Source organism: Astatotilapia calliptera, chromosome 8 (assembly GCF_900246225.1).
Source record: "Astatotilapia calliptera chromosome 8, fAstCal1.2, whole genome shotgun sequence".
Lineage (NCBI taxonomy): Eukaryota > Metazoa > Chordata > Actinopteri > Cichliformes > Cichlidae > Astatotilapia > Astatotilapia calliptera.
This window is the reverse complement of record NC_039309.1, coordinates 10,299,113-10,312,337: the sequence shown is the minus strand read 5'-3', so window position 1 is coordinate 10,312,337 and position 13,225 is coordinate 10,299,113. Positions and strand designations below refer to the sequence as shown.

At 47.2% G+C, this 13,225-nt stretch overlaps 1 protein-coding gene across 4 annotated transcripts in view; it reads left to right on the top strand.

The window, feature by feature from the left end:
- The window catches only part of dock1 (dedicator of cytokinesis 1), a 204,248-nt gene that overhangs the window by 37,972 nt on the left and 153,051 nt on the right, over positions 1-13,225 (top strand). For all 4 annotated transcript variants that reach the window (XM_026178424.1, XM_026178423.1, XM_026178422.1 and 1 more), the window contains exons 13-16: positions 10-135; positions 1,615-1,739; positions 4,592-4,690; positions 5,123-5,195. In XM_026178424.1, coding sequence (XP_026034209.1) covers positions 10-135; positions 1,615-1,739; positions 4,592-4,690; positions 5,123-5,195 — 423 coding nt within the window. The remainder of the gene's footprint in view (positions 1-9; positions 136-1,614; positions 1,740-4,591; positions 4,691-5,122; positions 5,196-13,225) is intronic.

Below are 13,225 nucleotides of genomic sequence, written 5' to 3'. Positions count from 1 at the left end.
CATTACCAGGCCTGTGGGTCACTCTGAAGCTGCTTCCTGGAGACATCCATCAGATAAGAAAGGATTTCCCTCACCTTGTGGACCGATCAACAGCCGTGGCTCGCAAGATGGGCTTCCCTGAGATAATTATGCCAGGTTTTAAAAAGCTTCCCCTTTGCTGCCTGCCTCAGAAAGTTCCCTGGCTAAATGGCTGAATGCTTTCAGTGGGGTTCATAACCCTGTTACAGAAAAAAGTCAGGATTCAGTGTAAAATGTAAATAAAAACAGACCGAAATGATTGAATCCCCATATTTAATTGAGAAGCTCGACAATATTTAATAAAAACATTTGGACGAGGGCAGGTGTATGACCGTCTCGCATCACCTCTGATATTCTTTTTGCGAAACACCCTTAAAGGATTTTTAAGACTGGCTACACATTTCATATTAGAGCAACATTCTTCCTTGATATAAGATTGGAAGCGACTCAGTCTGAAGCCTCCTTTGTTGTATTTTTTCATTTCACAGTTCTTCAAATGTTCTCAGTTGGTGACAGGCCAGGACTGCAACCCTGTGTCTCAGACAAGCTGTGATATACTGTGCTTTCTCAGCATGGCGCTTAACTGATCAGGTCTCCAATAAAGCAAAGCGATGCACAATTGTATTCCTTTGCTGCCTGTCAGAATTTACTAATTGTAATATTGATGCTTTGTAGCTGATGGAGTAACCTGAAATTAGGCTCACCACCATGAAAAAGACACAATGTGGAAGGTGACACGTCCAGCTCCAAAATAGATTTTTCAGCATTAATAGTGCTTCCAAAACTTGTACAAGTTGTGCATTAGTACACCCTCATAGCATCATGTGCACTGATAACATGCTCTCTTCAAAGAGAGACGAAAGGCTTTCATATTTTTATTGGTCAGATCACAAGACAGATTTCCATGTCACCTCAATACATCATAAATGAGCTCTGGCCCAGAGAAGGATCCGGTTCTTCTGCGTCTTCTTGATATGTGATTGTTTGCATAGTGGAGTTTAAACTTGCATCAGTGGAAGCAAGGAAACGATGTGTTAACTCACAATGGGTTTGCATTTTTAATGCAGTGCTACCTGGGAGATCCCAAATTCTTAAGTTGTTGTAGTATTTCCCACAGAGCAGTGAGCCTTTCCCATAATACTCTTTTTATACACAGTGATGCTACTAAATAATTTAATGAATTGTCATTTTTTTCACCCAGCAGGTGTTTTCTTTTAAAATTTTCAGTTGTCCCTGTTCAGTTTATAAAAAAAGGGGATCAAACTCAAAATGAACATTTATTTAAAAGTATTTATTTATAGTAGTAGTATTTATTTTAAAAAAAAAGTAGTTAAATATGGGGTTTAATTGATTTGCAAATCAGTGTTTTGTTTAGATTCCTACTTTACTGAAAACTGTTGCAGTTCATAAAATATTTGTAATACAGAAAAAACCCAAGACATTATTTATTTAATGGGGCAAAGTCAGTCATACATATAATATCCAGTGTTGCTGTAATATTAATATTATTGAAAAGGATAAAACTGAAGCCCTAAGAAGCATCGAAGCGTTGGTGGTTTCTCATTTCTTGTTTTTGTTTTTCTTTATTTCCTAAAGGGGATGTGCGAAACGACATCTACGTGACTCTGGTTCAGGGGGATTTTGACAAAGGGAGTAAGACAACCCCCAAAAACGTTGAGGTGACCATGTCGGTTTATGATGAGGACGGCAAGAAGCTCGAGGTACGACCGAGGAATGTTAACCTACTGCTTTGGTATTTTTCCTGTGCTCTCAGCATTCAGGACACGAGTGCTGTAACCAAGTGGTTTCTCAGACAGACTGTGATATTACCCGGCTTCCTTTAGTCTCACACTGCTCAGCACTGCGCTTAACTGACCAGGTCTCCTATAAAGAAGAGTGATACACAGGGAAACTGTATGTCTTTGCTGCTTGTCAGGATTTACAAGTTGTAATATTGCTTTGTGGCTGATGGAGAAGCCTAAAATTTGGCTCACTACCATGAAAATCAGCCGTTGTCAGAGCCAGTAACAAACTCAGGCATGTGGACAGGCAACGTGGGCAGCATAATGATGATGTGAAATCAGCATTTTTCTTCTGGTATAATTAATTACCTTTGCTAATGAAGTTAGAGGGATCATTTCTCCCCTGTCTAATTGTTTGTAAGCAAGCTGTCTCAAAATCTGTATTTTTTTTAATGCAATCTGCAGCGCTTGGTAAAAAAATCTGTTAATTAATCTTACATCAGAGGAATAATCAATTCTTGAGTAGCTTCTGCTTATAAATTGTATTTTTATAGAATGAGGATTGGAATCTCATGTGCACTTGTTGAGTTTTTTTTTTTTTTTTTTTTTGAATACCCATCAGAATATATAAGATGCATAGATAAGCTGTTACACCTACAAAGCAGATCATTTGGTCTTGCAGGGAGGTGCAAGTATGACATTTGAGTGAAACCAACACTTAATGTAGGTGCAAGCTTATTCTAAGAATTCTAAATATTAGCAGTTGTTAACCTCAAACAGCAGTTGAGAACCTACCCCATATACACTACTGACTTCTTAAAGTCTATTCAAATATAAGAAGTTAACAGCAACAATACAGGTAACATCTGTTTTCTAGTTTATTGTCAGTTACTTTGAATTTGATTTGAATTAAGTAACTTAACTTTTGGATTGGCCTTTGGTATGCTGTGCGGCAGACTTATTGCAGATTTGTTTTAATAAACCACATCGACTTTAATCAGTCATACCTAAATTTTAGCCACTGACTGAGTCATAACCCTCGATCAAGTAAACTGAATTTTATACAAATCAATGCAGCTAGGTATGAGAGAGAGACTTTTTGAATTTGTAGCGCTCGATGAAGCAAAACTGTGTGTATTTTAGTGAGAGTGCGATAAAGAGAGATTTCTCAAATAGATTAGGGAAGCATATAAGACATAAAAGACATTTATATAGTGTCTCAAGCTTTTTAGAGCAGAATGGTGGTGGAAAATTGTACCATTTCCTCAAGTTTCACATTTTTAGCTGTTAAAGTTTCTTTAGAAGAAGGAAACGCTGCAACTTTTTGAAGCAAGAACCTAGTATGAGACAAATACAGCTATGATAAGCTGAAGCGGATACAAATTTGATGTGTGAATTCCCACCCTGTGTCATTATGTTTTGCTGAAGGTCTGTGTTCAAGGCTGTCTGAGCCTTTGCGGTATAATAAATAAAGTCAGTGACAGTAGAGAGCAAAGATCAAGAGAGATCGATCCTATCTAGAAGTGTTGTCACCATGTTTCTGTTGCATTGCAAAAGCTCCCTTGTTGCAAGAAATGCAAGAAGTGGTTAAATTCTTCCTTACCCTTCATGGATTTGATGGGCTGAAAGTCTCTTTCTTGATAATGAAACTTGGTTTTTCGGCTTTTATTCCAAAATAAAAAATGTCTTGTTTTCATTTTAAAGATGTATATGTATGTACTAGGCACTTGAAATAACTCTCTCCTCACACAGAGTTTTTTAACAGGTTAAATTTGTGGGTTTTGCTTTTTGTGTGTTTTTTTTCTTTTCATTTCTGCCTCCCTCAGGCTTCTGATCCTCTCTATTCTTCTCTGTCCATTCTTCTCTTTCCGTGTGACTTTCTGCCTCTGGTGTTTGTCATCCTTCCTCTTTCCTCCAAATCCTACAGGATTTGTGGAGGCTGGACAGTAACTTTTTATTACCTTTGACTTTGATTAGCACCCCTCCAGAACTTCTTCTCACCTGTAGTTAGACCCTAGCCACTTTCACCCTCTGTGAAATCTGGAGCTGTCAGAAACCCTGGCCACTTAGAGAAGGAGCAGCACTGCTAGAGCTACCACCTGCCCCCCAGAGCATGGCTGGGGGAGATGAGGTCTGTTATTCCTCATAATTGCTGGTTGTCAGAAACCATTAGTGTAGGAGTATTTCAGCAGCAGTACACTAGCAGGCCAGGGAGTCAGCTGGAGTAGTGGGAGGAAAGAGGTAGGCTGGCTGAACACAGATTGATCGAAAACAAGGCGTGCGCACCATCCGCTGTCACTCCATCCCTCTTGGCGAATCCTCAAGTGGGGCACGTAGTATTTTACATACGCACCCTGACCTGTTGTAGAAACGCAGCGGACCCGCTAGGAAGACCAATTTACACGTTTGGATCCATCAGCACCAGCTGGTCTGCTTCCCTGCTCTTGGCTTCCTTCCACGTCCTGCTGCATGGGAGCCACTGCTGCTCCTTCTTAAATAATTAATTTCTAATTTATTTCTTATTTCCACAATGCTGTCATGAGATTGACAGGCTGCACACAGGTGCTCATGCATAAAGCGCATCCAGACTTTTAAAGGCCATTCTGCTAGATTAAGGCTTTCTGCTCCAGGGGCTCTGCTTTATGAAATAAGTGCTAGTCAATTTTCCACATACTGTGAGCGTGCCAATATTTTGACAGAGTGATGATAAAGCAGTTCACCCATCACAACTATAGCACTTTATGCGAACTAAAAGCTAAGCAAGGATAACCAGATAACCAGTTATATTGTCTGACTACCTAATTGCTCTGTGTCTTTTACCTTTTATCTAGAATGTGATCTTTCCCGGAGCTGGAGATGAAGGGATCAATGAGTACAAGTCTGTTATCTACTACCAAGTAAAGCAGCCCCGCTGGTTTGAAACGATAAAGGTTTGTTTTTCTGCTTACTTCTGCCACTTAACGGTTTTTTCTTTACTCTTCTAAATCATTTTATTTTACCTTTACCTTGATGCCATCCCCTTCATGTAGTTTCCAAAGTTTTTTCATTACGCCGCAGGCTTTTATTGCCAGTAATTTCTATCACAAGACTTTAGTGGCAAATGCGGTGGTGCAAAACTGTATAGAAGAGTGAAGTTATTCATCACACTTAAAGAAAGGCAAACTTTCTCTCAATTCCTGAAATCCCATATAATTATATAGCATTTTTTTGCAAAAGTGTTGCAACATGTGAGCTAATTTCTGTACAGCATAAAATCCAGGAAGTTTAGAGTTCACTCTGATTTCAGTTTGTCCTTATTTTCTGTGAGTGTGTGTGTTTATGTTCCTGGCTGTCAGCCAATCCTCTTCCGTCCTTTGTCTTAGGTTGCTATTCCCATTGAAGACGTGAACCGGAGCCACTTGCGGTTCACCTTTCGTCACCGCTCATCACAGGACTGTGAGTATAAATGTCAGCTTGTGAATAATCAGTTTTTCAGATGACCAACTGCACAGTTGGCTCCTAATCTATCCCCAGCAAATATAATGGAAGATATCCAAACCAAGCAGATGTGTTGCACAGTGATAAATACTTTGAAGCTCACCCTTTGTCACATTAATCAGAGGTATTAGTCTGTCCCCCGCACAAAGCAGCATCATGGAGTGGCTTGTCAGAGACTATGGCTGGGATGTGAAAAATGCCTGAGGGGACATATTTGTTTATTGGGACCAGTGTCTAGCTGAATGCAGCCAGCGTTGTACGCCCTTCTGTTTTCTGTTTTATTTACACCCTTTCTAATTTTCAGGGTGTAAAGGTCAGGGAAGCCTGGCAGTGGTAGTTCTGCCAGCCCATCTGCCTGCCACATGGCAAGGCTTTCCTACAGCCACAGGAGTGGTGCAGGAAAAAGGGTTTGGGGAGCATGACAGGTGTATACAGTATATACAAAGCAATCAGCTCAAATGGCACAGAAGGCAGAGCAGAACTTGGAGGACGTGAGGATTGGAAAGTATACCCTTTCGCTAATCTGCAGCTGCTGTCATCATCTACTTCCAAAATCCTCTTGCTTTGTTTGCTTCTCACCTGCATGCAGGTGGTTTGGAGGAAATTGCCAGGTCTCAGAGCTCAACGCTGGCTTATAATCCACTTGGAGAGCCTTCTTGTCATGCTCGGCACCTTGCTTCTCTGGAGACTAATGCTGTTACGAGACATGCCTTTGAAACTCTGACTTGCTGTTATCTTGGTGTAACGGTTACTTTAGAAACTGGCTCACCTCAAGTGACTCTGGGACTGCAGGGACATGCTGATTCCGCCAAACTTCAACTTTTCTCTGACAATTGACAATAGCGACATGTTAAAAAAGGTGTAATAGCTGGATTCTTTGGATTTGTGCATGGTGAACTGCTGCTGCTGGTGAATATGCTTACAGTATAGAGACCAGGGTTTATTTTATGTTGGGTGTAAAGGTGATATTCCTATGTACATTGATCTAATTTTATCCATGTTTAAGATTGTATGCATCCGTGCAGGCATGTATTTCTATAATTTTCTGACCAACTTCTCTCACTGCCTCACTGTCGCTGTGTACGACTTAAATTTTCATCTCAGTTTGCAATAGATTGCTTTTAAGAGCAGAATAACACCTCCTGAAACTAGCATATTTGCACGTAATATCACAGACATACCGCAGACCGTACCAGAGGTCTGATCCAGATCTAGAGAGGGCATTAAGGGAAAACTCTAAGCTCGATAACCCGAAGAGTGAAGAAACTCATTTTTCATTTCACAGAGGAAGTTAACGTAAAGTCTGGGTCAGACTCTCTGAACCTAATATGCTCAATGAAACGATTAGTTATGTCTATAACTTCTGTTCCCTGAAGGAGAGGAACGAGGTACAACACATAAGTATGGGATATCACGCCCTCGCGTGTCCTGGCTGAAGAAACCTTTATTCACGCCTTTACGGCAGATGACGTGTGATGACACGCGCAAGGCCCCGCCCGCACATATAGCCGCTGCCATCACCGTCATCCCTCAGTTCGATAGCCGCTCTTCACCGAGCCAACTGCTCAGTGGGGCCACCCTGTGTTGTACCTCGTTCCTCTCCTTCAGGGAACAGAAGTTATAGACATAACTAATCGTTCCCTTTCAGTCGATTCACTCGGTACAACACATAAGTATGGGACCTATATACACGCCCCGCAGAGCAGCCACCGAACCGGAACGGGACCACCACATCCTTAGTGAGTGGTAGACCCAGCAGAAAGGACAGCATGAGCCACCGAAGGGGCTGTAACGTCCAACCGATAAAACCGCACAAAAGTGTGCGGCGACGCCCAATTAGCCGCTGCACAAATATCAGCCACAGGCACCCCTCTAAAAAGAGCCCATGAGGTCGCCATCCCCCTGGTGGAATGAGCTCCCACCCCGTGGGGCAACGCAAAACCTCCGGTGCTGTATGCCAGCGAGATAGCTTCTACAATCCAGTGGGACAGCCTCTGTCTGGACAGAGCTCTACCCCTATTCGGATTAGCGAAGCAGACAAACAACTGGTCACACAAACGCACATCCCGAGTGCGCTCAATGTAGGTGCGTAGCGCACGCACCGGACAAAGAGAATGCACCCTCCTCTGCTCCTCAGATTCAAAAGGAGGGGAGCAAAAGCTCAGCAACTCAAACTCCATTGAACTATAACATGCAGGCATGACCTTGGGAAGATAGGCGGCATTCGGACGCAATACGACCTTGCGGCCATCAGGAGAAAACTGTGTGCAGGCAGGATGCACAGACAGCGCATGAAGGTCCCCCACTCGCTTCGCCGAGGCCAAAGCGAGAAGTAATGCGGTCTTATACGAAAGAAGTTTCATATCTACCGACTCAACGGGTTCAAACGGAGGGCCACAAAGGGCCTCCAGCACCAAAGACAAGTCCCAAGCCGGGACACTGGACTTAAGCACGGGCCTCAGCCGGCGAACCCCTTTCAGAAAACGCACGGCGAGGGGATGCGCACCTGGTGTCACCCCGTCAAAACCGATATGACAAGCAGATATAGCCGCTAAATAAACCTTGATCGTCGAAAACGAAAGGCCTTTATCCAACAGCTCCTGCAGGAATGTTAAAACATCCACAATAGAGCACTGAAATGGGAGAGTGTGGCGGTCCTGGCACCATCGCTCGAAGGCTCGCCATTTGTAAGCGTACAAGCCCCTAGTAGACGAGGCCCTGGCGCTCTGAATCGTCGCTACCACACTAGGTGGCAGACCCTTAGCAACCAAGTTTAACCTCTCAGCAGGTAAGCATGAAGGTGCCACAGATCCGGGCGCGGATGAAACACTTCCCCCCCCGCCTGAGAGAGGAGATCCCTGCGGAGAGGAAGCTGCCAAGGACTTGCTGCAAGCAGGCTGATTATTTCCGCATACCACGACTTCGCGGGCCACCAAGGGGCCACCAGGATCAGAGAGAGGGAATGCCGACGCACCCTCTCCAGAATTGGAGATATCATTTCCACTGGGGGAAATGCATACAGGAGCACGTCTGGCCATTGGTGCGCTAGCGCGTCCAAGCCCAAGGGTGCATCGTGGTCGATTATGGAGAAGTACAGGGGGCAGTGAGCATTCACCCTGGAAGCAAAAAGATCTATTTGCGCCTCGCCAAATAGATCCCAAATCTGAGCCACTATTGAAGGGTGTAACCTCCATTCTCTCACCAGAGGACCCCCCCTGGAGAGAAGGTCCGGCCCCAGGTTCAGGTGGCCCGGGACATGGGTGGCTCTTAGAGTCAGAAAATGAACACTGCACCATAACAGCAGAGAGCGAGACAGCTGCAACAGGGGAAGAGAGCGTGTTCCTCCCTGCCTGTTTATATAAGACACCACTGTTGAATTGTCCGTCCTGACTAAGACATGCTGGCCCTGCAGGACTGGACGGAAACGCTTTAGAGCTATGAACACTGCTAACAGCTCTAAGTGGTTGATGTGCAGCTGGCGCTGAGCCGCGGACCAGATCCCTCTCACTGACGCACCCTCGCACAGCGCTCCCCACCCACTTAGGGAAGCATCTGTGGACACCACCTTGCGAAACAACACCCTCCCAATCCGAGAGCCCTGGTGCAGTAGCCCGGGCTCCCTCCAAGGACGGAGAGCTAGCATGCAAGACGCAGTCACCGGCAGCCTCCTCCGGAGGTGACGCGAAGCACACAAACGGTGAGAGAGAGTCCAGCGTTGAAACGCTCTCATTTTCAACAGCCCAAGCGGCACTACGGCGATCATAGATGCCATCATGCCCAACGAGCGCAATATCGTCTGGAAACGCAGTCTGCGTCCCAGCTGAAATTGAGCGAGGCAGCGATGAAACGCGGCCACTCTGTGCTCTGACAACCGTGCGCGGCTGGAAAGAGAGCATATTTCCAGACCGAGAAAAGCGATCTGTTGACCTGGGATTAGCGAGCTCTTCTGAAAGTTCACAGAGAACCCCAGTGTCTGAATGTGTGACAGAACCCGCGACAGCTGCGTCTCCGCCTGTTCTCTGGAGCAAGCCACGAGAGCCCAGTCGTCCAGGTAGGCCAAGATGCGGATGCCCCTCTTCCTGAGGGGCGCTAGCGCTGCCTCGGCACATTTCGTAAAGGTGCGGGGAGCGAGCGACAGCCCGAACGGCAGCACTAGGTATTCGTAGGCTACGCCCTCGAATGCAAACCTCAGAAACTGCCTGTGTTTCGGGTGTATAGCGACATGAAAATAAGCATCTGTTAGATCGATTGTCGCAAACCAATCTCCCGGGCCGACTGCACTCAGGAGCTGTCTGAGTGTTAGCATCCTGAACCTGTACGTTCGCAGGTACGTGTTCAAGACTCGCAGGTCGAGGATGGGACGAAGCCCTCCCCCTTTCTTCGGAATGACAAAATAACGGCTGTACCAACCTTTGTCCGTCTCCGAAGCGGGGACCACCCGTATTGCTCTCTTCTGTAATAGCGCCTGTATTTCCTCTCTGAGTACCAAGGCTGCCTCGGGGTTGACAATCGTGTTCACGACTCTTTGGAAACGAGGCGGCTTGACCCGGAACTGCAACCGGTAACCCATGGCAACGGTTTGCAGCACCCACGGAGAGGGGGCGCAAGCGCGCCACTGAGGGAAGTGAGCAGCCAGCCGGCTGGCCTGCAGCACTGACGGCGGGGCGCCGTCGCCCCCCAGTGTGTCTGCAGGGGACTGCATCCCCTGCCTGACCTGGCTCATTTCGCCTGCAGGTTGAGCATTTGAGATTGTTTGAGAGTAAACAACACTCTTTATTGATTGCAACATGGGAACATGTACATTTATACATTTTGTTGGGTGCACCTTTTTCGGGGCATAACAATGAAAAACAGCGGGAACACTCGATGTGGTCGCTTGAACATTCAACACATCTGAACCGTGTGCAGGGGTTATGTGCTTGGGAGACCGCGATAGGGAAGTGCAGCGCCTTCTGGGGCTGACAACCTGAACAGAACTTAAGCGGCACCTCTTGTGCGGCAACAGAGGGGTAAGAGCAGCGTCTCCCTGCTGCCGGATCCCTTCCCCACTCGCAATCACAGCTAGGAGGGCTGAGGCTTCTTCCTCCTGGGCGTCGGGTCCCGTCGGGGGCCCGGGGGAGGGCCTTTGCCCCAGGCCGACTGGCGTGGAGCTCGGGCCGGAGTACGTGCTCTCGCCGGCGGCCCTCCCACTCCAGCAGTGGGCGCCGGTCTCTTGCCAGCTGTCAGAGGAGCGGCGGGCCTGTGAGAGCTAGCAGTGGGCTTGGGCTGGGGCTGGCGTCTGGGGATGATGTCGCGCAGAGCTTCCGTCTGCTTCTTCCTCAGATCGAATCTAGCCTGAATGGCTTCAAGTGAATGTCCGAATAACCCAGCCGCAGACACTGGTGCGTCCAGATACACAGCTCTGTCTCTATCAGGGACGTCGGAGAGGGTCAGCCACAGGTGCCTCTGCGCCACCACTGTCGAAGCCATCCCTCTGCCCAGGGAGAGCGCTGCACAGCGAGACGCACGGAGGATGTAATCCGTGGTGACTCTAACCTCGTTAAGAAGAGGTGACAGCGGGCTGTCCTCCGGAACCAGCGATCCAAGCTCCGCCAGGCACATTGCTTGGTACGTCTGGAGCATGGTGACGGAGCTCATGGCTCGAGCGGTGCCGGCCTGAGCCCGATAAATCTTCTCCAGCTGCGAGGCCGAGAATCTGCAGTGCTTGGACGGCAGAGTTGCGGGGCCACCGACACCATGGTTATGGGACGGGGCCAGATAAGCAGCCAGAGACGGCTCCATAGGGGGTGGGTTAGCTAAACCAGCTCCCTCGGCGCCGTCCAATTCCATGTACTGTCCATAGCCGGGCACAGTGACGCGGGTAGACAGAGGTTTGTCCCATGACGCTGTTAGCTCGCAGAGAAAGTCTGGGAACATGGGGAGGCAGTTTTTGGCCGTTGCGGGCTCCGGTGGAAGGAAAAAACCCGCAAACCGCGACGGCTTCCGAGCTGGTGGAGGAGAGGGCCAGTCCACCTGCAGCTTCTCAGCGGCACGGCGAAACAGGGAGAAAAGAGAGGTGTCATCGTGGCCGACCGGCGCAGCAGCGGCGGCATATTGGGTCGACAATGAGCTCTCCTGCTCATCCTCCGACAAACCATGGATGTCCAGGCCGATGTCCAGCACGTCATCGTCTTCCTGGGGAGCGCTGGCGGGCTTCAACCCAGGCTGAAGCCCGTCAGCGCTCCTGCATGGTTCCGGTCCGTCATCGGCTAACCCGTCAACGTATTCCATGTGGTCAGCCCAGCTAATCGCGGGGACATCGACCTGAAAATTTTCGTCGTCGGACTCGGACGAAGCCGGGGCTCCAGACTCGGAAAGAAGAGGGTCATGCCGTGCGACAGCCGAGCGTCCCAGCACTCTTTCCACAAACGTCACCCGTCTTTCCAGGGTCGAGCGTCGGAGCTGGCGACAAAACGCACAAGCTTCGGGCTCCGTCAACGCTCTCCTAGCGTGGACGATCCCCAGGCAGACAGGGCAGGCATCGTGCTGGTCGCTGTCGTGCAAAGAGAAACCACATCCCTGAGGACAGGGGCGAACAGAAGATTTCTGCTTTGCTCGCTTCGGTTTGGAGTCCATTCCCAAAACGCAAAGCGAAACGCTGCACAAGAAAAACTTGAAAATAGCGCTCCGCGGGCAGCCTACGCACCAGCTGGGCGGTGGAGGCTAACACCAACAGGGGCAGTTAAGCTAGGTTCAAGTTGGCAGACAACGGAGCTAACTAGCAGTAGCTAGCTAGCCCAACTCAGCAGAGGTGTTCTCAGCGAGGTGAAGAGCGTAAGAACTGAGGGATGACGGTGATGGCAGCGGCTATATGTGCGGGCGGGGCCTTGCGCGTGTCATCACACGTCATCTGCCGTAAAGGCGTGAATAAAGGTTTCTTCAGCCAGGACACGCGAGGGCGTGATATCCCATACTTATGTGTTGTACCGAGTGAATCGACTGAAAGGGAACAAATCCTTACTCATCCACTCTTGCTGTGCTTGAAGGAACTATCCAACAAACCGTTAGATTTTCTCGTTTGTACAGTCGATATCAAAGCACATAATAGAATTCATTAATTTCCAATGTTTTCCATCCTTTAGACACGTTAAGATCTCATAAGACTACCTTAAAGATAACTGTTTTTGTGATCTGTCATCCATGTTGGCCATAGACTGCAATCTACGGTCGAGTCTCACTCAGATCAGAGTAAAATCTCTCTTATATTTTTTTCTATTACTGGGAGTGTCTGAGTTCAAGATACTTACTAGATTATCAGCCAGTTTCTCTATGCTGAAAACTTTAAAGTGCATTTCTATAGTGATCACTGTTTTAAATCTTTATGACGCTTTGTTCACTGATCCGTGTTTCACGTGTCTAATCCTTTGCCATACTGTGATTGGTTACAGTGTGGGAACATTCTTTATATACTTAAATATGCCATTTGGGAGATTATGTGAATATTTTTGAGCATGCACTGGGTAAGGTAGTGCTGTCCACCCACAGTAATGTGTGCTGTGTAGCCCAAATGCAAAAGCACAACTGCTGCTGGTAAGTGAGAAAGGGTGATACATTGGGAAGCTTATTTTCCCCACTTCAAACATCAGCAGGAAAGGTTCATTTGCATGCGTTGATTATTGACCATAAGTACCATACAGTACAATACAGTTTTATTTGTATAGCACATCACATCAAAATAAATCAATTAACAAAATACAGGTCAGGTACTACCAGTAGCACAGACAGAAGCGAGGCACTAATAGACCAGAAGAGTGAGGTAAAAATAGGTATCGGACCTCAGTTCAGAAGGAAGGTCAGTTCATAGATACAAAATATCAACTAAGAAGTTAATTAGATTAGAGGGCACTAACTGGTTGGGAAGGCCAGGTTAAATATGTTTTCAATTGTGATTTGAAGGATTGGATAGAGTCTAAGGCACGAATAGTGGGGACGCTATTCCAAAGATAAGG